Source organism: Perissodus microlepis, chromosome 11 (genome assembly GCF_051167445.1).
Source record: "Perissodus microlepis isolate ML-2025 ecotype Zambia chromosome 11, ASM5116744v1, whole genome shotgun sequence".
NCBI classification, from domain to species: Eukaryota; Metazoa; Chordata; class Actinopteri; order Cichliformes; family Cichlidae; genus Perissodus; species Perissodus microlepis.
The window spans coordinates 34,224,990-34,252,085 of NC_140471.1; the positions used below are offsets into that span (position 1 = coordinate 34,224,990).

The 27,096-nt window shown below is 39.8% G+C and overlaps 1 protein-coding gene across 1 annotated transcript in view; it reads left to right on the forward strand.

Annotated features, from left to right (window-relative positions):
- Positions 1-27,096, forward strand: part of sv2a (synaptic vesicle glycoprotein 2A) — a 52,435-nt gene that overhangs the window by 16,454 nt on the left and 8,885 nt on the right. The window contains exons 2-10 of the mRNA XM_084944348.1: positions 3,790-4,576; positions 18,537-18,717; positions 19,510-19,661; positions 19,856-19,989; positions 21,642-21,731; positions 22,226-22,333; positions 23,437-23,525; positions 25,874-26,038; positions 26,530-26,663. Coding sequence (XP_084800474.1) covers positions 3,967-4,576; positions 18,537-18,717; positions 19,510-19,661; positions 19,856-19,989; positions 21,642-21,731; positions 22,226-22,333; positions 23,437-23,525; positions 25,874-26,038; positions 26,530-26,663 — 1,663 coding nt within the window. The 5' untranslated portion in view covers positions 3,790-3,966. The remainder of the gene's footprint in view (positions 1-3,789; positions 4,577-18,536; positions 18,718-19,509; positions 19,662-19,855; positions 19,990-21,641; positions 21,732-22,225; positions 22,334-23,436; positions 23,526-25,873; positions 26,039-26,529; positions 26,664-27,096) is intronic.

The window sequence follows — 27,096 nt, forward strand, 5'->3', positions numbered from 1 at the left end:
CTTTTCTTTCCAAGCTCCTTAGACAGCTTTAAGGATCCTTTGACTTTTCCTTTAGCGCTGGCATGATATCGGCATTTGTTCTTTTTTGTGTGATGTGTCTACACTGTTGGATGCATAGGGCCTTTTCATGTTAGCATGTAGCTCAGAGCACTGCTCTGTCTCAGTGTTGCGTCCTTGTGGGAAGATCTTGGTTTAACTTTATTTTTGACATTTTTCACCTTTCATTCTGAGAGGTACAGAGCGTAGACAGAAGCAGGGAGGAGGTGGATTTACATGCAGGTGATACAGGTGCCATTTAAGCAGATTTGTATTCCGTAACCTCTGCATTTATTTTGCTGTTCTCTTCTAATCCTGACAGCCGGAGTGAAATAGGATCTCACTGATGCGGTTTTCTCTCGTCTCCTTGGGTTTTGCTTTCAGCTGGCTCTCACTGAGCTTGTTCTTAGACACTCAGTTGTCCCAGCAGACCTCTGGGTCGTGTGATGTTGGCTCGGCAGTCTGTCTGTTCATCACCCCTGAGGCTACACAGGAAGTTTTCAGGGATTCCCTCCCTCTTACCTTCCCAGTATTTAACATCCTGCCCCCTGTTTTGCATCTGTAATTTTCTTGCTATAATAATATCATTGTGCACTTGTTAACACTTTTACAAATGGGCCAGTGTTTTTTATAATGAGCAGGAACAATGATAATGAGGTTAGCTTGGCACATACCCAGTGTTGTTTAATACTGCCCATCTGTAGTGCCTGACATGTTTCTCTAATTACACGTTCCACTGATTTATTGATCAGAGCTCTCTCTGCACATCTGATCACTCCCTGAACATTCGGGCAACATAGTACACTTTTTATGATATCTGTGAAGTCCAACATTTAATATGAGAGTATGACAAAATATTTTCCCCCAACAGGAGAAGGTTTTCCAGGGCCTTTTAATGTCACAAAATGACAACTTTAAAGAATCACTTGAACCTTTTTATTTTGTTATTACTTATGCAAACTTCTTGACTACTAAGAGTAACTTCCGTGTTAGAGCCATGAAATAGATCGTAAAATAATTACGCACATAATTTCTTTTTATTTTGTACCAATAATATTTTTAAATATTGTTTTGTGAAAAACAATAACATGGGACTAAGCGAGGAAGATAATACTTTATACTTTTTCGAGAGCACTTCAGGTTAGTGTTCATAATTAGTAACTATTACAATTGAGTAAAACAAGATTGTAAGAATTTCAACTGTTGATCATTTTTACCTTTGTGACCTGAATATTTCACACTACTGAATATTTACATTAGGGCTGCTCAATTAATCGAATTTTAATCTAAATTACGATCTGGGCTTTCAACTATCATTAAAAATGACTGAGCCGATTATTAGCACCTCCCTCGTGCTTTACTCTTGCGGTGCTCCGTGTGGCAAATCGAGCGCACCTCTCTGCATTTCGAACACGTGTCACAACAATTAAGAGGACCCGAGGGAAGCTCGGAAAGCTAAGCAGAAGTTATTTGGAGAGGAGAGTGACTGCCGTTAGTTGAAAAGAGAGGTAAAAAAAAAACTTCAGTGGTGTGGAAACATTATGGGTTCGCGGAGTCAGACGTGGATCAAGTAGACATAGTGTGTAAACTTTGCTACGGTGTCGTAGCTGCACCACAGAGCAACACCGCAAAGTTCACTAAACATAGATGTTTACATTTTTCATTTATTTTTTATATTGCAAACATTTGCACTGTTATCAGTATTTGCACACTATTTTATATTATTTTTTGACAATCTTTTAAGCCATTATACAACACATTGTTATTGTTATATAAATATCGTCAAATAATCGAGATCTCAATTTCAGTGAAAATAATCGTGATTATCATTTTGCCATAATCGAACAGCCCTAATTTACATCATGGTGTGCTTGTACTGATTATATTCACACTAAGCAGGCAGATAGCGCTGTTCTTTTGACCTGCTGCAGAACATTCAGCCAGCGTTTGTAGTCGTGATGCTCGGAGCTGCTTGATCCCTCAGGCTGAACGTTGTCTTTCTCTCTCCCACTGAGCTGCTGCTGCTTCTGCTGCAGTTCTCTTTAAAGAGACTGTGGAAAGCTACTAAAATTACTTCAGTGCCTGCTACAGCTGCAGTCGACCCTCAGAGACTTTCTCTCCAAGGACACGTCATCTCTGGCTGTTCTCCTGAGCACATACATGTCGAAGATTTGTCATCGCTGCAGGCAAACAGTAAACAATCTTGGAGAAATTCTGCATGGCGGGCAGATGTCACGGCTTTATTAGCTTCCATGTTTGCTTGTGATTTCTTAAGATGAAGCAATGGGATGGAGAGATTTTGTGTCTCAGAATAATTTGATTTACAACCCTGTTAAACTTTACACCATCACTAATGGGTGTCATTGGGTGCAGCCTTTTAATTAGTAACCACGACAAAGACTGACACCACAGGAAATTGGAATAAATGACCTCACTTCAGTAAGATGACTAGTTAAATCCACTGGACACTAAATAATTTACAGGGTTAATAACTTGCTCACTAAATACATATTATTATTCTTAGACTATACTAGAGTAGCTTTGCATGATTTACACGAATAGTTCATAACAATACTTGTTTGTCTTATGCTAGGCCTCAGTACAGCCCCTCTAAAACAAGCTTTTTATCAATATTTAAGCAAACTTCTTGACTGCCCCTCATAAACAAAAGATTTGCTGTAGTTCATGTGAGCATCCACCATTATAAGAATGGATGTGTGATAGAAAATAAGAAACAGTGAAATAGATCCCATATGAGGATTTCTAAGAACTCAAAGAGGCGAATGTGTCCAATATTTAACACAATATAAATTCAGACACATTTTATCTCCTTCTTAATGTGGTGAATCATCACATTAATCCTTCCAGTCGGGAACTGTTCGTAAGGATGCCAAATGTTTGATCATACAGTAAATGCTCAGTTTATTATGTCTATTTGTTGAGCTTACAGCCTTTTCCTTTGGCACAGCATGCTCCTGTCAGTAAGACAAAACAGAGCAGCTTCACAGAGACAGAGGTGCCATGAAAAAGAGCAGGCAGTCCTGCTGATAGAATCATGATTGCAAATTATGACTCAATGAGGAAAGACAAGTTCTTTTCTGTACAAACTAAATATTTTATAAATACCTAATGATGTCTTGAAAAGTGAATAGTCTATGTGGGAATGACTCTTCAGACCATTTTGAAGTAGTATTATATTCTGACTGTGATATCATGGGATTGCCTGACTGTTTCAAGTATTCAGTGTCTGGATTTAAAAACAGTACATGGATTATAATCACAAGTGTTCTTGGGGTAAACTTGAATTTAACCCCCACCACGGCGGTACTTTCTGTATATGCTGACCTTTGCTGTAGCTCATTGCGGCTCTTTGCTTGTTAATTGCACAGACCTGTGTCACAGCATGGACCATTATATGTTCGGTAGCTCTGTGGTCCTCCGCTGTAAATGCCACAGTGTGATTTGGGTTGTAGAGAGAGCTGTGAGATAACTATTAATATAGGCCACTGGGCTCTAGACTCAGTTGTCAGCTTCTTAAAGCTGTCATGTCCTTTTTTTTTTTTTTTTTTTTCTCCAACCATTAGTGCTGAGCCAGATAATATGTCCTGCAAATGTCAATGCGATGTGAATGCCTGTGGTCCTGTGCATTTCAGTATTAATTACCTTGAACCTAGACTGTTTAAAAATGTGTCTCTGCCTGACAGGTATTGTATGACTCATGCTAACTCTACTCTTTTCTTTGCTTTTCCACAGGATTTATTGTGTCTGAGCCGACTCTGTCCAGCAGCAGTGCAGTGGAGCTGGGAGCTGTCCTCAGTGCTGAATTTATCAGCTCACATAAATACCCATTGCACACTCATGTGCCTGGGCTGCTCCTGATACTTCCTATTCCTTGCAGCAACTGACCAACACCACCTCTACATATCCAAGATGGATGATGACGGTCGCTACAGAGACAGCCGCTCAGACTTCGTCCGCGGCGCCAAGGACATTGCCAAAGTTGCTAAGAAGCAGGTCGGTAAGAAGGTGGGGCGTGGCATGGACAAAATGACAGATGAGTACACCAAACGCTCTTATAAGCGATTTGAAGAGGAAGATGACGACGACGATTATGCTGGCGTGCCGAGCAATGATGGCGGATATTATCGCAACGACAGCCGTGCCAATGATGAAGAAGGCCACAGCGACTCCACTGAAGGACACGATGAGGATGACGAGATCTATGAGGGCGAGTACCAGGGCATCCCAAGAGCTGAATCGGGGAAGGCTGGCAGCATGGATGGCGTGACAGCCGCACAGGCACAGCAGTTCAGGGATCTTTCGGCCTATGAGGGCGAGAGGAGAAAAGATCAGGAGGAGTTGGCACAGCAGTATGAGACCATCCTGCAGGAGTGTGGCCACGGGAAGTTCCAGTGGACGCTCTACTTTGTCCTGGGCCTGGCACTAATGGCAGACGGTGTGGAGATCTTTGTTGTTGGCTTCGTGTTGCCCAGTGCTCAAATAGACATGTGTCTCTCCGAGCCCAACAAAGGCATGCTGGGTAAGATATCCAGATTTCACTCTCTTGCTTGCTCTGAGCTCGCTTGTCAACACTCAGGAGGGGGGATTACATAAGAGCCAATGTGCAACTTTTCTTTCAACTAGTCTACTCTGTATTGTCTCTCTCTCTTTATTTTTTATCTGTGTGCCTCCTTTGGCAGTGTAGGCCACCACCAGGCCATTACCTTTGCAGTTTATCCCCTGGTAATTGGTTTTCGACAGCCTCATTGGCAGTGGAACTACAGCTATTTAAGATTCAACTGCCCATGCAGCTCCTGAACAGCAGCAGCAGAATTTAAAATCGAACGCTCAGCCAGTCCAAACATAGTGTTCTCTGCTTCACTTCAGCTGTTTTTAGCTGAATACAATGTGTGTATTTATGTGTATGCATGTGTGTGTGTGTGTTCACACTCAGAAAATGAGGTACCTTCTTGAAGTCCAACCGCTTGTTTCTGTGTTGGTACCCTCTAAAGCTGGGGTCCCCAATCCCAGTCCACGAGGGCCGGTGTCCCTGCAGGTTTCAGATGTGTCCTTGATCCATCACAGCTGATTTAAATGGATAAATTACCTTCTCAGCATGTGTTGAAGTTCTCCAGAGGCCTGGTAATGAACTAATCATGTGATTCAGGTGTGTTGACCCAGGGTGAGATCTAAAACCTGCAGGGACACCGGCCCTCGTGGACTGGGATTGGGGACCCCTGCTCTAAAGTAATGATGTTGTACCATGGACAGGGCACACCAGTCTTGAACTTCCCATAAAATGTATATTTTAATGCACATTTTCTTTGTTTTTTTTCTTTGCACCTTTACATTTAAAGTAGATAGTTTAAATATTTACCTTTGTAAACCCAGAATATCTGGTCAGGCTCCGAATCCTACCCCGCCATCTGTCATTGGCTGGACACCAAAGGCCTGAGTAAGTGAGGGTGAGTATCTGAGGGTGGTGCTGGACGTGTATGGGGACCTCAGCACAGTGAGGAGGTGTGTGGTAGCAGTAACAGATGGGTTCAAGGTGGGGTTAGGATTACATCAGCTCTGATGCCCGTATTGTTTTCAGTGGCTGACAGATGAGATCAGGCAGGAATGTTTGTGGACCACAATGTTTGCAGACGATATTGTGATCTGTAGTGAGAACCTGGAGAGGTATAGGTTTGTTCTGGAGAGAAGAAGAAGGAAAATGAGTAGAAGTATGGTGTGAAGATGGTGGAACGAACAAAAAAAAGAGTTTTCATTGGGAGTGACCAGGATGGACATGACTAGAAATCATTACATTTCTAATCTCAGGATGAGCAGTTTGGAGACAAATTGAGAAAGACGTGCAGAAGAAGGATAGCAGATCAGGTAGGAGGAAAGCAGGAAGAACTCAGGGACGATTCATAGATGTAGTGAAGGAGGACCTGTAGAGTGGTGGTGTGACAGGGAAGGATATTAGGGATAGGGTGAGATACAGGCAGATGATGTGCTATGGTCGCCCCGAAAGGCAGAAGAAAAAGGAAGAAGTAAATACACTTCAGTGAAAGCGACGCATGATTTTGATTGAAGCACTGCTGAATCCACTAACAGCTGAATGCAGATCCCTGTTAGAGCACTGCCTGGACTCTGTGTTGTTGGTTTTATTTACTGTAATGTTGATGAGTTGGATGCGCTCTGATTACATAATTTCCTCTCAGAGGGGTGTTGACTGTTCAACTGTATGCTGCTCGATGCACATCGTCGCAGCAAAGTTTGTTTCAGTATGAAACTTTCATTTCAGATTAATTTGAACTTTTGGTGATGATAGACATTCTGATTAAGTGTTTTTATCAACAGTATTATATGATTGATTAACTGGGCTATGCATAAATCAATGGAAGCAGCCCAAACAGGCTTATGAGACACAATTAAATAAAAAGAAAAATCAGGGCCATGAAGTGAAAATAAGGCAAAACTCATGATGTCACCTGAGAAGGGCTAATTTAGCCATATCCCCAAAAGAACATTTCATTCTGTCGTCCTCAGTGCACCAAAACATAGAATTTTAAAGATTTGGATATTCTTGCATCTCCAAATCTTCTCCTGGATGTTTTTAAATCTGCCAGCTTCAAGGACAAGAGGAAGGGTTCCCCGTAATGTCTTTGATTCCTCAGTGATTTTGCAGTATAAGGTTCAGAATCACAGTTAGGCTTCATTTCAATATTTTTTTGTAGTTTTGGCTTTAACAAAATGTCTTTTTCAAATCTAGTAAACATCTTTGTTCTGATTTCATGTTGGTCATATTAAATTATTCAACATGAAATTCTATATCGCTCATGGAGAGCTGTGTGAAACCTTCTTATTGAGTCGATCTTCTGCCAAATTAAGCAAATTCATCATTTTACATTTTTGCTTTCTGATCCAGGAATCCATGTCAGAAAAGTCAATGCACAAAAAAAATTATGAACATACACCTACAGCTGGTCTGTACAGAGTCTGCTGCAGTTTATTATAAATGATTAGTGCCACATTTATGCAAGATTAGCACTCGGTATGGTAACACCCAGAGCATGAGTTACTGTATATGTGTAATACATGAAAATACATGCTCAATTGTCCAGATACAGAGGTCCAAAAGATCACTTTTGTTCATCTGGGAAGACCTTACCAAAAAGTTCATCAAGACGTATGCTTACGACAGCCAATGGTATTCATGAATGTAGCCTGTATATAAAAGATGGAAATGGTCACAGTGACATCACCCATTGGTTCTGGACTTTGTTGCTGCCATGTTTTTATTATTGTATACAAAAACAAACAAACATAGATTTTATTTTGTTGCCACAAATAATCATACTTCTCAGTTAACAACAGCAAGTTCTTCCCACCGATAAGACAGAGAGGTCCAACTCAGTGATGACGACCAAAAGGAAAGATGGAAGAAAAAGGAAAGAGGAGAAAGGGCAAATTATTAAAGAAAGCCAATGAAACAACTACTTGTATATAATTTTTCAAAATATTAAAAATTATTACATTTTTCAAAACATTTTCCCTCCAGCTCTCAGACAAACACATTAGCCAGTGCATATGATGGATCATTCTAAAAGGAAGTTGAGCAAAATGAGAAAACCACACAAAATGGACTTAATTAAGTAAAATAACTCTGATGTTCTTGAAGTACTTGCGACTTGAATTGCTGCCTAGTCTGGCTGTCATCTATACCTCCTTTCCCCTTCTTTCTCCCTCTGGGTTTGTGTCATGCTGGGGGAGGGGCAGGGAGACACGACTGGCCTCCATTCCCTCCTCTCTTCCTGTTACGCAACATTCCTGACTCATGCGAAAGAGCCTCTTGTGCTCGTACCTCTCTGCATGCAGTCTCCTCTTCCGACCCCCATCCTCAGGCTCCATCTCAGCCTATCCTGCTAGCTGCTCTTACCCCACGCAGTGTTCTGGATCATCTGTTTTGTGTGTGCATTAGTATGTGTATGTAATGGGTGACTGCAACAATGTCGACATGATCACGGATCCGTCGTTTGACATTTCAGCAACACAAAAACTAGAATTAAATAAGGATCAAACACAGGAAATGATGACAGATCGAGGGGTCTAAATAAAACCCTGGTGCAGCGTTTCTGCTCGACAAGCTCGACGAAACACATCGACACAGCAGTGAAACAGTGAAGTGGTTGTCATTGATTTGCCCTTGTTGTGAAGCTGCAGTGGACTGTAGCTTTTTTGTCATATAGGAGAGACGGGAGTTTGTTATATATGCAGGATCAGCGCATCCTCAGCCTTTTGGTGTTAAGAAGTTTTCTCACTGCTCAGCATTCAGTGTATTTCCAGCCACAGTTCTGTTAAATATAGTCTTGAGAAGGTTTTTTTTATCTGTAACCTTTGCTACAATATGTTCCCTGCCTCCTCTAATTATTGCAGTTGCATGGCTGCATTTTGAGACAGCGACTGCACAGTTCTCCTCAGGCTAAAAGGAACCTTTGTGTAATATAATGTATCCTCGGCCTTTTCATGGACATGGAATCAGTAACTGAAATCAAGGATGAAGGGATAAAATGGGTGAAAACAGTCAATCGGTCCTGGGGATGATCTGTCAGAGAAAACTGTAGGCAAAAAGATTTGGATATTGTAGCCTGCTGTACATGTATGAGCATCAGAAAGAAGTTAAGTTTGCATATCAGTAATTGAAGCTTCTGGGTTACATATTCATTTGAAAAACACTGAGCTTTGTTATCAAAATGAGCTTTTTCTTAAATTTCATTTGTATTTTTATAAACCCCTAAAAGTAATATTTCCAGTCAGTACAGAAACAGCAGTCGTAAATTATCTTTACTGCACGCAACACACAAATAAGCCTTATAACAAATGATTCAGAATACCATAAAAAACACCTGACTTTGTTTACAAAATTGGAAGCAGCGTAAACAGTGCGGGGGATTTGATGAGTGCTGCCAAACAGAGCTGCAGGTAACCGAGCAAACAGCTTATTCAGGAGATATTTCCCCTCTTTTTGAAGGCATTTTAATCAGCTGCTGCAGTGTTTGTTTGGACCAAACACCCTTATTCACACTACCGTCACAAAGTGAGACCACTGCAAAGCACTTATAGCATTTATTACTTCAGCTTTCAGTGGTAGCAGTGGATATTTGCTGGGTGACTTTCACAGTCACCACAAGAAACTGCAGCTGTATTCTCCTCCTGCACTACTTTTTATTTAGTTGTTCAATAAAAACAAAGCAGGGGAAGCACCACAAAGGAGAACCATGCTAATTTTTGCAGGTGATATGAAGGAAAACTAGAAGTTTACAGAAGAAATCTCAGCTCACTGTGCTTCATAAGCAAATCGAAAAGTCATAAAATCCACAAACAACAAACCACTGGATGAAAAGTGAATTATTTAAATCACACAGGAAAATTAAATAAATAGACTAATATATAATAAGTAGGGTATAGAGGATGCATATGCTTTTTACTGAAAGACTGACCTTAAATGAACTCCTTTTGAGACATTTTAAATGCTTTTCATTTAACTTATATAAATCTTAAAACCTAAGTGAAAAAATAATCGTTTGCTCAACTTATTTCTGTACAGTTGAACACTGACTGTCTCCTGATATTGGACCTTAATATCTAGAAGACTTGCTTCCTGTGAACATATTACCTTGAACCCTAATAATGAACCCTGAGGGGTACATTTGTGTAGATTGTACCTGTAGGAATACAATTTGGCTTTTACTGTACCCTCTTTCTGAGACTTGTAAGTTCATGAGAGAAGAACACTGCAGTGTAAGTCATCTATAAATGATCAGTTCTGCTCTACAAGAGCTGCTAACATGTCTCCCTCACTGGATCCTTAAACAAGCCCAGTGTACTCTGCTAGTTGGGGAAAACCTGCTATTAATAGAAGCCTCCTGCCCTGCCCCCTCTTCATGCACATAGACACACAGTCTCGCACACTTTTGTCCATTTCCACACACACACACACACATGCATATACACTACCCTGGAGCCCTTGGGAGTTCTGTCACAGCGCTGACTGGCCATCGTCCTCCCCCCTTTCTCCCCCCCCCCCCCTCCTCCCCTCCCCCTCATTCAGAGTGCAAAGGTGCTCAGCTGTCTGGAGATTTCTGCTTCTCTCCTTTCTCTTCATTTTGCACCTCGTCCTGCTCACCTCTCTCCTTCCCTCTCTCTTTCTGTCTTCACCACATTTTGTTTCAGCTTTCTCTGAAAAACAAAATGCAAAACACGTCTCATGAATGATTAAAATGTAGACGAATAGAAAGCAGTGGTTGTTTTGATGTTACTGAGCATCTGCAGCTTACTGCAGCATCAGGTTTACTGGAATTCAATGAAGTGTGTTACTAGTGGTTTGAAAATCATGAAAATGTCACCAATAGGAACATTATTTAATTGAACGCAATTCTAGATTCAAGAGTTTGTTGGGAAAACTGTCAAATAAAAAAAAAATCACAAAGAAATAGTCGGGATCTCATTACTGCTGAATGATTTCAAATACAAAAGCTGTTGGCAGCAGAACTGTTTTTGATAGGATGCTTCACCTCCACACTGTAGGCTGTAATGGCTTTTCTGTCTCCTTTTGGGTGTTTTTATTTAACTGGAATGAGGCTCAAGCTGTAGACCGTGCAGAGTGAATGTAGCCATGAATGTAGCATCTTCTCCAGCTTGGTGTTGTGAACCCAGGCATGTTAAAACAGAGGAATTAAATCATATATTGCTTTATTTTCTGGTTTCTTTCCGCTGAATCATACTATAGTTTACAAAAGAAACGGCATGCTATATTGAACTAGTGCTTCAGGCTATTAACCTAATCAGGTAAGGTCATTTCCTCATAGAATTCTCTGTGAATGAACTTCTTTGCAGGTCAGTTTTGCCCTTAAAACATCATTTGTTCACTATAAAATCCATATGCTGCCTTTTTGCCATTTCTACCCCATTTCCATACAGTTGACATCATATGGTTCATGTTCTGCTGTAGTCCCTGTTGGTGGTGACCCCATTTAATCCCATAAGGGTGTAGTCAGAACAACCTGCACAAGCATCAATCACAGCATCCCATCAGGCACCACTACTGCTAAGAACTGGGTCATTGCAGTGGTTATGTTTTTTTTTTTTTTTTTTTTGCACTATGATGCTTCCTTATTTAACTGTTTAAAACAAAAGCACAGTGTTGTCTCTTTGGCCATTAAATAATAAACTTTTTTCATTAGCTTTTTGGAAACATTTCTGTTTTCTGCTGATTGGTTTGCAGCTTTTCCCTGTAAAGAGCTCCCTGCTGTGGCCAAAACCAGCTCCACGAGTGTAAAAGTCCACAGGCTGTAAAAAAAAAAAAGAAATACCTGAAAGAAGCCACCTGTTCATCCACTGGGAATATAGTAGTATTGATTGGTCTTTCGACCGTTATGTGCATCTTTAGGAATTTGGTGAATAATATTGTTTTTACTGCCAGAATGTATTTTACCTTTAATATTTTATTTGGTTTCTGTCATATTTGTCCATTTAAAAGTACATAAAAGCAACAACTTGGGCTTAAATCAAACTCTTCCCTAAGATGATGTTATTTTATTAGTCAAACTAAATATTGATGACATTGTGGTTTAGCTTTAAGGCGAGCTTTGTTAGCCTCTTAATTAATTATTTTACCCCTCAGATATAGAAGAGCGATAAATTGGGACATAATTCATCCTCAAGCCAGAAGCAGCTGCTAATGCATTCTAGCCACATAGACAAGCAAATGTGATGACAGGGGAAATGATAATGACGTGGTTACTGGTCACGACAGCAATCAGGCTTCCAGCTCCCAGCTGGATATGGTGGTTTAGAAAGAAATATTTACCATTTGATCCATCCTACTCACTGTGGCTGTCTGTCTGTTTGTCTACTTTGATGCTGCTGCAATGCGGCGACATTCACCATCACTTGCTAGTTGTTGCTGCTGCTATGAAGGATATTTCCAGGAGAAGTAGCTCACAGCGGTACCGCAGCTTTGAAACACACACAGCTTTATGATTCCTTATCTTCAGCTGACTTTCTGCTGTACTTCTTAATCTCCTGAAGACTTAACCTAATTCTACAGGATGTTAGCAGTGAGTGAAAAGGAAATAAAGCATAAAACAAGTCACCAGATATGATTGGGTGACCATTAATAATGTTTCTATATGCAGGGAAACGCTGCTTTAACACACACACACACACACACACACACACACACACACACACACACACACACACACACACACACACACACACACACACTTGATCAATGAAGGGAATGAAAGTCACCTTGCTCCTCATTTCACAGCTGCAAAGTTTACACTGAAATATACAACCAAAGGACAGACAGCAGGAATGAAACATGTGCAGCCAGAAACAAATACACACTTCAATAATTTCATTCAAAGGTCTTTTCATTTAAAAAGAAAAAGGACGCCCACCGTCACATTATTCTAGTTCAGGACATCCATCCTCTGTGTTAACCTGGCATTTCAACCAGCTTCATCATCCCGGCACTTTGCACCTCTGTCAGACTGTTTAATAATGGATCGTATTACCAGATGCGTTTAAAACCTGTGTAGAATTATTTTTTTCCTGCCTAATTCAATATTTTTTCTGGATGTCTTACACCATTAGCAGTTGGCAGGACTGTGTTGTTTTTGTTATGCAAGAAACAATATTAGATGTAACAATGTGATTCCCATGGCATTGAGTATAGTTTGCGCCTTGATTACTGGTACTTGTCCTCACGTTAATGACCGTTTCAGATTTTCCCCTTGAATTCTAAGCCTACCTTGAAATAGCAGTCAGCCTTTTCGGTCAGAAACTGAAAAATCTTGTCATGATAAAACAATGTCATCTCAAGGTTCACTGATACACCTATACCAGGACCTGTGTAGCAATAAATCTATTATAGCCCAGCAGTACTTAATGAATCTGTTCCTTGGCATTGACACTACATGCACAGCTCATGTTCATGAACTGTGTGCTGAATGTTTCTCAGTAAACCACTCTGCTGAATGGATGGTGTGTCTCTGGCTCTTCACCTTTACTGTTTGCACCTTACCTGAAGGATAAAGCTCACAGGGTGACATTAAAGGATCAGTGTCTGAGCCATGCTGCTTCACAGCAGGAATTCGACAAGTCTACGTCTTGGGCCTTGTTCTGTCTTACACATACACTCTGCTTCTTGTACCACTGTGGTGTTGAATTCAGTTAGAAGTTCACAATTCAGTAGAAGAAGTAATTGTCACCTGTGTGGTTGATGTCTCAGAGTTTAAGTCAAACCTGGACAAAATGGTGCTACTGTTCCTCTGGGACAAAATATCTCAGTGAGACCGGATCTGTCCTTTATCACTTTGCTGGTTCTAGTCATAGACTGTACATAAAAGATGGACACAGCCACTATAACATCACCCAGTGGTTTGCATTCTTTAGCTTCCTGGTTGTATTATTTATCAGGTCATTCCATTATAATTACCCCAGTACACAACAACATTAAAAAATATGTTTGAGAACTCCATTTCAATAAGGTGACGCTAACACTGTTATTTAAAGAGACCACGCCCCTATCATTAACAAAATCCAGAAGTACAGTTGTTATGAAGAGCAAACTCAGCAACAAAGGTCAAAGTGGACTGGGATATAAATGCATATTCAACCTCTGAAGTTGGGAATTTTCACAGTGAATGGAGTTTGTAGGGATTAACATTGTCATTATCATTTATCTGCCATAACAATGACACTCATTTCATGTGCATGTGCAGTAGTGGTGCAACGGATCAAAAATATCACGGTTCGGATCAGATCACGGTTTTAAGTCACGGATCGGATCAATTTTCGGATCAGAAAAAAAAGAAAAAAGACAAAAATGTAACATTTACTTATTGAAGTATTTTTTGCCTGTTAAAAACATTCAACTCAAGACTCATTCCACGCAATTATTAAAAAAAAATTATGATACAAAATAAGGCAGTATAGGGCTTTGTATCTACCACTCAATTCAATTTATTTATATAAAGCGCCAAATCACAACAACAGTCGCCTCAAGGCGCTTTATATTGTAAGGTAGACCCTACAATAATACATACCGCTCATTATATCGCACTCCGCTGTGATATAATGAGCGGTCACGGTCACGTAGCTTTCCGTTGCCCTGGAGGTCCACAAATTTGTACAGGGAGTGCAGAATTATTAGGCAAATGAGTATTTTGTCCACATCATCCTCTGCATGCATGTTGTCTTACTCCAAGCTGTATAGGCTCGAAAGCCTACTACCAATTAAGCATATTAGGTGATGTGCATCTCTGTAATGAGAAGGGGTGTGGTCTAATGACATCAACACCCTATATCAGGTGTGCATAATTATTAGGCAACGTCCTTTCCTTTGGCAAAATGGGTCAAAAGAAGGACTTGACAGGCTCAGAAAAGTCAAAAATAGTGAGATATCTTGCAGAGGGATGCAGCAATCTCAAAATTGCAAAGCTTCTGAAGCGTGATCATCGAACAATCAAGCGTTTCATTCAAAATAGTCAACAGGGTCGCAAGAAGCGTGTGGAAAAACCAAGGCGCAAAATAACTGCCCATGAACTGAGAAAAGTCAAGCGTGCAGCTGCCAAGATGCCACTTGCCACCAGTTTGGCCATATTTCAGAGCTGCAACATCACTGGAGTGCCCAAAAGCACAAGGTGTGCAATACTCAGAGACATGGCCAAGGTAAGAAAGGCTGAAAGACGACCACCACTGAAGAAGACACACAAGCTGAAACGTCAAGACTGGGCCAAGAAATATCTCAAGACTGATTTTTCTAAGGTTTTATGGACTGATGAAATGAGAGTGAGTCTTGATGGGCCAGATGGATGGGCCCGTGGCTGGATTGGTAAAGGGCAGAGAGCTCCAGTCCGACTCAGACGCCAGCAAGGTGGAGGTGGAGTACTGGTTTGGGCTGGTATCATCAAAGATGAGCTTGTGGGGCCTTTTCGGGTTGAGGATGGAGTCAAGCTCAACTCCCAGTCCTACTGCCAGTTTCTGGAAGACACCTTCTTCAAGCAGTGGTACAGGAAGAAGTCTGCATCCTTCAAGAAAAACATGATTTTCATGCAGGACAATGCTCCATCACACGCGTCCAAGTACTCCACAGCGTGGCTGGCAAGAAAGGGTATAAAAGAAGAAAAACTAATGACATGGCCTCCTTGTTCACCTGATCTGAACCCCATTGAGAACCTGTGGTCCATCATCAAATGTGAGATTTACAAGGAGGGAAAACAGTACACCTCTCTGAACAGTGTCTGGGAGGCTGTGGTTGCTGCTGCACGCAATGTTGATGGTGAACAGATCAAAACACTGACAGAATCCATGGATGGCAGGCTTTTGAGTGTCCTTGCAAAGAAAGGTGGCTATATTGGTCGCTGATTTGTTTTTGTTTTGTTTTTGAATGTCAGAAATGTATATTTGTGAATGTGGAGATGTTATATTGGTTTCATAGGTAAAAATAAATAATTGAAATGGGTATATATTTGTTTTTTGTTAAGTTGCCTAATAATTATGCACAGTAATAGTCACCTGCACACACAGATATCCCCCTAAAATAGCTAAAACTAAAAACAAACTAAAAACTACTTCCAAAAACATTCAGCTTTGATATTAATGAGTTTTGTGGGTTCATTGAGAACATGGTTGTTGTTCAATAATAAAATTATTCCTCAAAAATACAACTTGCCTAATAATTCTGCACTCCCTGTAGTAGTTAGAGCAACAGAAGATGCCTGGGACAGTTCAGCCATAACTTTAAACTTTTCCTGCTCATACATGCTTGGAACAATCTTGCCACTAAAGTGGACGCGCAACGGGATATCATCAAGCACGTTCATCATAGTTTAAACCACTTGTTTTGCACAACGGAATACGGCCTCCTGTCTGCAGCTAAACACCCCAATAGCTTCTGTAATAGCTTTAGCCTGGTCGGACTGGACAGCAAAGGGCTGCTTAAATGCCGCAGACTGCTAGCGCTGGCCATAACTATCGCTGGCCATAACTATCGCTTGACAGACCCACCACGCGCACCATACACATACTTTTTTTCCTTCTTTTTCGAATCTTCGGATCACGTGCGTACCGAACCGTGGAGTGGGATCGGTTCGGATTACGGATCAACCGTGATCCGTTGCACCACTAATGTGCAGATACTGTGGAAAGCATAAAGGGTCCACAAAAAACGTGACTCTGTAATGGGTTTTTGCAATAGTCAGTAATCAGCAACCTGTGGAGCTCGAGGCATTGCATTATTCTATGCATTTTAACACTTTTTCAGAATTTCAGCATCACAGTTAATTGAGACATTTTCTACTCGAACTTTTGAAATGTCAGATAAAACAGTCAGAACAGAACTGTCACCCTGTTGAGTGCTCTTAGAGTAATGAGCCTTAAAAATACTCCGTAAAATTTGACTAAATCTTTCACCTCCAGGGGGTAGTATTTCACAAAAGCGTGATTTAAAAATGATTTTGGATCTGGTTGGATGTTCTTTTTACTTTTTAGCACTTTGACTGTTTTATCAACTGGCTTTGCCACTTAAATTAATCCTTAATCAATAAAATTGACTGAGAAATTTGACTCTAATGCACTAGAAAAAAATACATTGTGCTTATTCTCCAATCCAATTGAATATTTTGAGAGCTTTGGGGTTAATTCTTGCCAAAAAATAGTATACAAATGCATGATTACTACCTTTTCACATACAAAAAAGTGATAATGAGAATTTAAATATAGATGTCACAATCAGACACAGTATGGTGAAAAGTTGCTCCTTAAATATTCAGAGTGATCTCACCAATAACTTGTCTCACTGAACACCCTCAGAGTGCGAACACTGTTGACAGGATGTCAATAAGGTGCTGATTGCAGGAGAACAACTGGTGTATGTGTGGTGTGGGAGCATCATCGGTTTTGCAGAGAGAGAGAGAGAGAAAAGGTTTGACAGACAGAGTGTGGGATATGAGTCATGTTGGCACCTTAAATCACAAGTCGGGTTGACAAAGGATGCTGCTTGTTTCTGTTAACGGCATCTCCTCCCTGGTGGCGACTTCCTGATGCAGAAGAGAATAAAGCAGTTTTATCCACGGGTTTCAGTTTATACTGTTTGGCTGTATAGAGAATTTCATTTGGGTAGAAACACCAGCAAGCAGCCACTAAAGGGATTGTATTGAAGTTGTAAAAGAATAAAATCTTTAGGGGCAGCGAGTGATGAAAAAGTTTCTTCAGATTCAAACAGAGGTGTCATTTATAGGAAAGCAACACAACATGTATACTTATTTTAAGGCTGCAGCAGTTTGTTCCTGTTCTCTGGTTCCAGCCTTTGTCTAAGATTTTTTTATCAGCACTTTCATGTTTTGGAAGATTGTCATTTGTTGTGCACTAGAAATTCTCACCTTTTTGGTGACCTCATTATTAGGCCCAGGTCTTTAATGCATGCTAGCTCATTCCACCGAGCCAGTGTTTCAGATGAGTATATTTCCATGTATGTCACTAAAACTATTCAGTGTAATTACATAAACCTTATAGTTTCCAAAACACTAATATTTCATATTATGAATGTAATAAAGCTCTAAGTAAAGCTAATAATCATTTACCAACACCTCTAAAGTTCATTTATTTGATCTGATTACAGATTATACCATATTTGAGCTTGAATATAAGCTCAGCATGGCCCATTTCCTAGGTTTGTGCTAACATCAGCTAATTGCCACCTGCATTTTGCTCCATGCTCCAGTTTTAGAGATTCATCTTTTACCTGCTCACACTTTCTGAAATACACATCTGAAATATTGCAACAAGGAAACAAGGAAAAAAAATGCTTAACTGTCGTTTGTGTGAAACCCATCTCTCAGTTACAACCTGATTATACTATAATACTATAATACGTGTGTATTGTATTATAATACACATGGTCTTGATTAAATTTGAGAACCCCTTGAAACCACCTCCCTGTTTAAATCTGCTGTCTCTTCTCAGTCACTTACTGTTACTCAAACTAGTATTGTCCAGTAATCAGTCTCTCTGGTTCCTTTACTTTGCTGCTTTTTAAAAGAAAAATCCATTTATACAATTTAGGGATAGATCAGTGTTTCTTTTTTATTATACACATAGTGAAAGATGATATTTTGCATATTTCACAAAATATGTTGTGAATAAGATGGACGTCACGACCCTCTCTGCTATGAAGTATATGGTTTGGATGATTATATTGCATTAACTTGCTGTTTCATGCTTAATGCAAAATACTTGAGTCCAGTGAGGCAGTCAGATGAGCTAATTTACTGGGCAGTGGAAGTTTAATGAAAATGCAAGTGGAGGCTGGAAGTAATATCAGTGAGTTTACTGATGAATAATAACTCATTATCTTGCCCTTTGTCTCTCTCCGTCTCATTATCTCTTCCCATGACGTTCCCCTTCCATTACTCTTCCCTCTTAATCCCCCCTCCCTCCAGGTCTGATTGTGTACCTGGGGATGATGGTTGGGGCTTTTTTGTGGGGCGGCCTGGCCGACCGAATCGGGCGACGGCAGACCCTCCTCATCTCCCTCTCCATCAACAGTGTGTTTGCCTTCTTCTCGTCCTTCGTCCAGGGCTACAGCTCCTTCCTGTTGTGCCGCCTGATCTCTGGTGTGGGGTAAGGGGATAGATGAGTCACTCAGACACAGCTGCCAGAGCTGGAGATGAGGCAGTCACGACCCACTGTAGTACATCAGTCAAACTGATAAGCAGAGCAATGTCACGTGGCACAGAGCAGATTAAATATGAAGTGGCTATATTTCTTTAAAAGAAAAAAAAAGATACTGGTTGTATTTGGTGTTTGCTGTATCTCATATGAAGTGTTGAAAGGTACTTTTGGGCCTCCCATTTCCTCAGGTTTGGGCTTAGAAACGTCAACAGCTTCCATAACATGGTCCAAAGTCATTGACTAACAATGTGAACACTGACCTACTGCAACAAGCCAACCTGTCTGTAGTTTTACTTGCATGCAGCATCTTAAGGCTGTTGTAAAATGATTTTAGTCAAAGCATTTTGTGCTCATTGCTGGTGGTTATAGCAGAATGCCAGCAGAATGCCAGCCTGCATGAAATCATGCCCTTTCAGCTGGTTGTAAGAAATAATTCATAAATATTAGATGGTGCGTTTTTTCTGTTTTCATTTTTGGTGAAATCCATTAAAATGATTTGCTGTACATGCTATAGTTAAAAGACACAAACAGAATTAATATCTATATTACAAATCTTTAGAAATATTTGATTTAATATTAGCACACATGGAAGAAAGTATGTATATAATACCAAGATGGACAGTTCAATGAATTCTCAGTCATTCACTGATAAATAAAAAAAATCACAAATGACTGAATCTTTTGTTATGGGAACAGATGCTACCTTTTCTAATTCGGTTACCTTCCGTTTTAACTCCACAGCATTGGTGGCTCCATCCCAATTGTGTTTTCCTATTACTCTGAGTTCCTTGCCCAAGAGAAGCGAGGAGAGCATCTGTCCTGGCTCTGCATGTTCTGGATGATTGGTGGCATCTACGCATCTGCCATGGCTTGGGCCATCATCCCACACTATGGTAAGAAAATGTACAGTATTTAAATATGAACATTCTAACCTTCGAGATTGTTTCCTCACGCACCAGTAGGCCAGTATCCATTCTAAGCTATGTAAATGCTAATTTTGTCTTTACATTTCTCTACGGTTTTTATTGCAAATGACAAATGCTGCAGTTCTGTCTCACGTCTCTTTTTGCTTCCTTTCCTCATGTAGGCTGGAGTTTCCAGATGGGCTCAGCCTACCAGTTCCATAGCTGGCGTGTCTTTGTGTTGGTGTGTGCCTTCCCCTCTGTGGCGGCCATCTCTGCCCTCACCACCATGCCTGAGAGCCCCCGCTTCTACCTTGAGGTCAGCCTGACAGCTCATACCCCACTTAGACCTTGTGGAAATATATTTTTGAATACATTTTGAATGCTTGAAAGCATAAACAGCCTTAAAGACAAAGTGCTGCTTATGCACTTTTCCAAAACATTTTGAATAACTTAATATGTACATATTTATCGTCCAGGAGCAATCTGAACATTGGAGATGCTGAAATATACATCAAAGATTCTGAATTCAGTTCAGTATGTTTTAAACACTGACACAGAAAAAAAAAAACCGCCCAATATATAAAAAAAAATCAGGCATGTTGTCAGTATTTTAGTACTAAACCACTTTTAGCTAATCATGTTAGCTGCTGGTTTATACCACCAGATGTTCTCACTTCTTGTATCTCCTTGTTTCTACATATTTAAAATGTGATTTTAATGGTTTTACACCTGCACTCACGTCCCACGCACTTTCATTCACGTCAGAATATCTCAGTTTAGTAAATGAAGCTGCAGCTGGTTGCAGACAAAGATAAAACACTGTAGAATCAACAACCTCTCATTTGGCATTTTGAAACATTTCCACGTGTACTGTGTGTGGTTTAGTCTCGATTTGGACTGAAATGTAGTCAGGCTTTCACATAAACATAACTGCTGTACTTACTGAAATTTAAAGAAGAATAAGAATCAAATGGAGGGCGAGATTACAGGCAGAGAAATAAATGCAGAGGCAGCAGACTGAGGTAAAATCCAAAGCAAAATGAAAAGGTCATAAAATACAAAACAAGACGCTGGGTGAGGAACATGAACTGACAACTCAAAGGAAGACTCTGCACTATATATAACCTGCACATTCTTAATCATCCAGGTCATTTTCTGAAGGCTAGAAATAAAAGCTACTGGATTTCTTTTTGATTCGTGAAAATATTCAGTTTCTAATCCAAGAGGCCATCCGTGTCCACTGTGAAAGATCATCACTGAACAGAGGTGGTGGCTCACGACACCAGCTATCAGCTGCCCGTAACGTAGTCTCGAGCCAATTGTGACCGACGTAACTTTAATAGCTCAAAGGATGTTGAAGTATGGCTGTGTTTCAGAAAGTAGCCACACCCCTGGCTCGCGTGAATCTCAGAACCACCTCCAAGGGCACGAAGGTTACATCTTTATCTGTTTAAGAAAAACAAAAACGTAATTTATCTAAGTGTGCACATTGTTTAATAGTTGTATAAATATGCATTTATCTGAATGTGACTCTAAGTACTGCACAAGATTTCCTATATGCCCAGACCTAGTTTACAAACGGTAAATGAAAGATCTTATCTTTATCTAGGATTTTAAGTACTGAAGAAACCAAAAAGACGTCCAGTTGCCTTCAAATGGTTAGGAATAAACTAAGTTAAGATAATAACTTGAAAACGAGTGTCACATTAAAATTAAAAATCTATTCATAATAAGTATAAGTATAAGTATAAGTATTTATTGTCATTGTCATTGTTAATAAAACAAACAATGAACTAAAAACAAACAAAACAAAATAAACCCCAAAACAAATCATCCATGATGGAAAGACAACAACACCAAATGAAAACTAATATAATAAATAAATGATAAAACATAAGCTGCGTTAATTTAACTGAAAATGGAAATGAAGGATCTGCTAAACATCTTTTTTTGTGCCCCTCCTAAAAGAATGGCAAACATGACGAGGCGTGGATGATTCTGAAGCAAGTTCACGACACCAACATGAGGGCCAAGGGTTACCCCGAGAGGGTCTTCTCTGTAAGTAACACTCAAGAATGTTAAGCTTCTTTCATGCTAACACTTTTGCATTAATGCAGAAAATAACATCATCATAATAGTTTGCAGTTTGTGGGCTTATACAGTGCAGCGGGTTTAGAGCTCTGTGCTGCATAATTTTGCATATTAATGAGTTAAAACAGATGCTCTTTAAACTTCTGTAATCTCTTTATGCCTCAGGCTGTACAGTTCATATTAATAATTTCAATGAAAAATGGTGATTCAAAGATGTTTTATAATCTTTTCTTTCAAACAACTCTCTGTGTTTTACAGATTGTGGTGTTACTGGTCAGCTGTTAGCCTCATAACATGGATACATTGTAATACTAACTGAACTTTAATGGAAAAATACATCATTTTATATGAAGTTATGTGATTATTCTATGAAACTTTTTTAACAAAGAGATTTGTAAAGCACTCTCAAGAGGAGCACGATTAACAATCGTTAAACAGAACATTTAAATCATACCTCCCAGGTGACCACCATCAAAACAGTGAAGCAGATGGATGAGCTGGTAAACATGGGCGATGGTGCTGCCTGGCACGAGAAATGGAGGATAAAGCTCACCACGCTCTTCCATCAGGTAAGAAAAACCCTGATTATTTTTTTTTTAAATCAATTTCTTACTTGATACATATTTAAATGAAAAATAACAAGAATGAAAAGGAGAAAGGATTCAAACTACTTGTAGCTCAGGAGGTTGTCCATTAATTAGAAGGTCTGTTTTGATCCGTGGCTACTCCAGAACCAGGTGTAATGGATAAAGTGCCTGAAATGAATAGAATAAATAACTGAATGTTTCTGTGAATGGCCTCATGTGGTTTGCAGTGTAAAGTGTTCTGAGCAGTCAATAACACTAGAAAAGCAAAACGCAATCCATTAACCTTGTTGCTGCAAATGGACAAGAAAATGTGCACAGCAAATTTGTGAAATCAGCGATACATTTACATACAGCTACTTTAACTTGAAAACAATCAGTGGATTTGAAAAATCTATACAGTCTTTTGATAACACTTTTTGTTGCTTTACTTAGTCCTACGTCTGTGGAAACATAGACTGTGTATTAACCTCCTAGGACCTGCCGTTCACATATGTGGACATCACATTTTTTACATTCATTGGGCCGTGGAAGAGTTCGGGTCTTAGGAGGTTAAAGATGGATCTAGTCTCCCACTGGTTTGTGTTGTCCTGGTCTGGAGGCTCAAACGGAACATTTTTTGCCATCGTTGCTTCGATCTTTTGAAACTGGGATGACTGAAGGTTGTGTCTGAGAAGCCAAGAGCCACAGAATCAAATGGCAGCATCTTGTTTTCTGTGACGATCAGAACTCCACTGACAGGCTTTGAGTTGGCTTCACTTGTTAAAATGGACCTGGTCGTGATCTGAAGGAATTGTAACTAAAAAGAAGATATATTAAAATTCTCACCAAGGCTCTGTTTATCTTGTCAGATCTTATTGTGTGTTTAGTGACTCTGTGTGTTTGTGTTCTCCCTTTTCGGTCTTTGTTTACACTAAAACTGGAAAGGGATTCTGGGAGATGCTTTTTATTTCTCACAGTTGGTGAAAAGAACCCTGTTTTCAGAAATGTCTGAAGTCTATTGACTTTTTAGCTGAGTGTACTTTACATTTATTACTTTCTCTTTGCACATCTCTTGTGTCTGTCTGTGTTTATGTGTGTTTCTTCAGGTTTGGAGTAATTTCCAGACCATTTTCTCTCCCGAGTACCGGCGCACCACCTACATGATGATGGCTGTGTGGTTCTCTATGTCCTTCAGGTAGGATCAGGTGTATTAACGGCGCACTAATGCAGGATTTTCTGTGTTGCATAGTGAAATCTGTTTATTTGTCTAAACTAAAAAGAGCAGATGGCTGTTGATCACAGCGGCTTTGTGTTTGTTTATCAGGAGTCAGTTGGCTGTTGGTGATTTAAATGTGAAGGCCAACATTTTCTCCTGGTCTAGCTGGCCACGGCAGGTTCATAATTATAATAGTTGGTGAAAGCAGGAATTTATCAGTGAGTATAAAACAAAAAGGGGCTTGAAGCAGGATCTGCGAATGGATGCTATCACTTTCATGTCATTTAGTGTCAGCAGTGCTGCTGAATCACTCAAATGGCTCTTTTTGTAGTTGAGAATGAAAAAGCAGAATCAAATAGAGATTCACCCTGAACCCATGACCCCTCCCACAGGGTTATGCTGTTTTGTTGGCATGACCACTACAAATCAATACGAACAAAGTCTTGGGCGATCACATTTATTCTGTGATCATCATTTCTATCCTGATGGGATCTGTTCCAGGATGACAGCACTGCTTTCTGCAGGGTCCAAAGAGTTATTCATGGTGTCTCTCTCATGGCCATCTTGGTGTTCATCATGTTACTGTTGCTCCACAGTCATCGTTACAACTGAAGAATCATGCGGCTGTGATGCCATTGCAGCCTGGCCGCTATACCAAAGCACAGCTTGCCCTATTTCACAAAAATATTCATGTATTAAATAATCTTTAACACATATCCCAAAAATGTGATTGTCCTCAGGCACCACTTACCACGTTGCGGAAGGAGCAATAAAATATTATGCCTTATTTAAAATAATGTGAATCATATGCTGCAATCTTTATAACGATCCACAAAATAATAAATTGATGTGAATTTATTTTAACGTTCAAGGGAATGTAAGACAATTAATTTTCACCAGTGAATCTTTACTAAGCCTGGTAAACAGGTTCAGTTTGATACAGTAGTTTGCTAAAGCAAAACATAACATTACTTGGATTTATCTAACATTTATTTCAGTTAGTGCCAATATATTATGTATATAACTAGGGCTGCCACGATTAGTCGACTAGTCACGATTACGTCGACTATCAAAATCGTCGACGACTAATTTAATAGTCGATGCTTCGTTTGAAGCTTTGTAAGATCCCAAAAGACGCAGGAATAAGTAGTAGGATGTAAGAGTGAAGAAGAAGCTGTGTCCCAGAATTCGTAGCGCGGCAGCTAGTTAGTTTTAATGTTACTCATATTATTCTTTTTGGGTCACAAAATAAAGTTTAACATATTTTCAGGCGAGAATGTAGCTGTGTAAACCTCAAATATCTGCTCAGTTTATCAAGACAACACATATTTTCAAAAGCACTCCGACGTTTTCGGAGACGTCTGTTACCCACTAGCTCGATAGTTAGCCAAGGTTCAAGGCTCATTAGAGCCTGTGAGAACACCGGACTCCCTGCAAATCGTTTTCAAACCCACCGCTGTCTTTCGCTACTCACGTTAAACATGATATATAAGTCACTTAGATAACTTAAAAATGTTATTGTTTGGCTTTTTTTAGTATTTTATTTGTTCCTCAGTAAATCGGTTTGGCTGAGAAATAAAGTTATAGTTTTTACACAGCTGAATAAACGTCAAGCGGACGACTGATTATCAGAAGTGTGAGATGCTCGAGAATATACTCCGGTGTCCCGTTATATTTTAGATAGCAAGGAGCAGATGGCTGAGTTTATTAAACTCCAACGAAACAATCTCCCCAGATTTCATTAAACTTTAATAAACTATCATCTTGTCTTTATTTTTAGTTAGCACATACCTTAAACACTTCAAGCTGTAAGTTAATGATATTTATATAAGAGCACATGCATGCTGGTGCAATAAGCTGTACGTTTTACGTCCAATGGATCTGATTAGTCGACTAATCGCAAAAATAATCGGTGACTAGTCGACTATCAAAATAATTGTTTGTGGCAGCCCTATATATAACTAATAACGAATATAAAGCCGTAGTGCACTGAAATATTAATTTACTCAGTAACGCTCGTCTTCCAACATACTTCTAGACGCCAGTCACTAATCAAATTTCCCTGGACGTTATATTCTATTGTTCCTGAGCAAAAGTACACAACATTATGTTTAATTAAAGGCTTAATCTAAGGCTTAATGTGATTACCTCGAGCTCTCTCCAACAGAGCGCTGAACAAACGGCTTGCAAATTCATATTATGTAGATGGTAAAAAAGAAATGACACTTATGTACAACTTTAAAGCGTCACTGGCCCTTTTTTCCCTTTTCAGGTCTCTTAGAGGTAAATTGATCTTTTCTGTGAGAGAATTTTTCTTTGTCTTCCAGCTACTATGGTTTGACGGTGTGGTTCCCCGACATGATCAAATACCTGCAGAAGCAGGAGTACTCCTCGCGCACCAAGGTTTTTGTCAAGGAGAAGGTAGAACACGTCACCTTTAACTTCACCCTGGAAAACCAGGTTCACCGTCAAGGAGAGTACTTTAACGACAAGTGAGTTTTCTTTTACTCCTCATTAGTGTTTGCGTTTTGAATGACAGCGAATCCTTTGGAATTGGGCTTCATGTCAGTCAGATGCCTTTTGGTCCAACGCTTAATGAATGAATTCATTCAGACAGAACTAGCTTGTGGTGGACGGCAACAAATGAGATGCAAATATAAATGAGGCTTCGAAATGTTTTATTCTAAACACTGGTTTGATTGCATGAAAGCCCTGGGGACTTTTTCATGTTCAACTAGCCTGTCTTTGATGTTTCCTTTGACCTTGCCTTTTCAGCCTGAACTCTGCATGTGATTTCAGATGTTACAAATTTACAGCATTATGCTAATGCCATATCTGACACTCTTGTGATAAATCACTTGTTTCTTTGTCTCTTTGCATCTTCCTTTGTCTCTGTCTACTCTCCACCTCCGTGCTGCACCTGTTCATTTTCTCCATGCCTCCATTCCTTAATTCCACTGTTCCTCCATGTGTTTGCTTGCAGGTTTATGAACCTGAAAATGAAGTCTATGGTTTTTGAGGATTCACTCTTTGAGGAGTGTTACTTTGAGGACATCACCTCCACCAACACCTTCTTCAAGAACTGCACCTTCATTGCCACCCTTTTCTACAACACTGGTAGGGAACACACATACAAACACTCGCAGGTGTTTTATAATAGGAAAATATGGTCTTGTATGAGTAAAACCTTTAAATTAGAAGCTTTTATGTGTGTTTCAGCAGGCCCTGAAAAAAATGCAGAATAAATTATATATGGACATTTATGGTAAAAAATGTAATGTTGCTGTTGCTCTGTGCCCCTGTTCTTTCTTTGCTATTTATAGACCTTTCAGAGGTCTCTTTATAAATAACTTCCTTGCAAGTAGTTCTACTGGCTCAGTTTCACTCCTGTGTTTTCTGTTGAAAAGTGACAGTTTGTTGCTACTGTGTAGTAAATACATTGTTACTGGTGAGTTCTGTGCGCTCTGTGTGTTCTCTGAGCAGTTTGGCTGTTTGTCAGACTGCTAAATTGCTTCCTTATTCATCTCCACAGAATGACTAGATCTATACT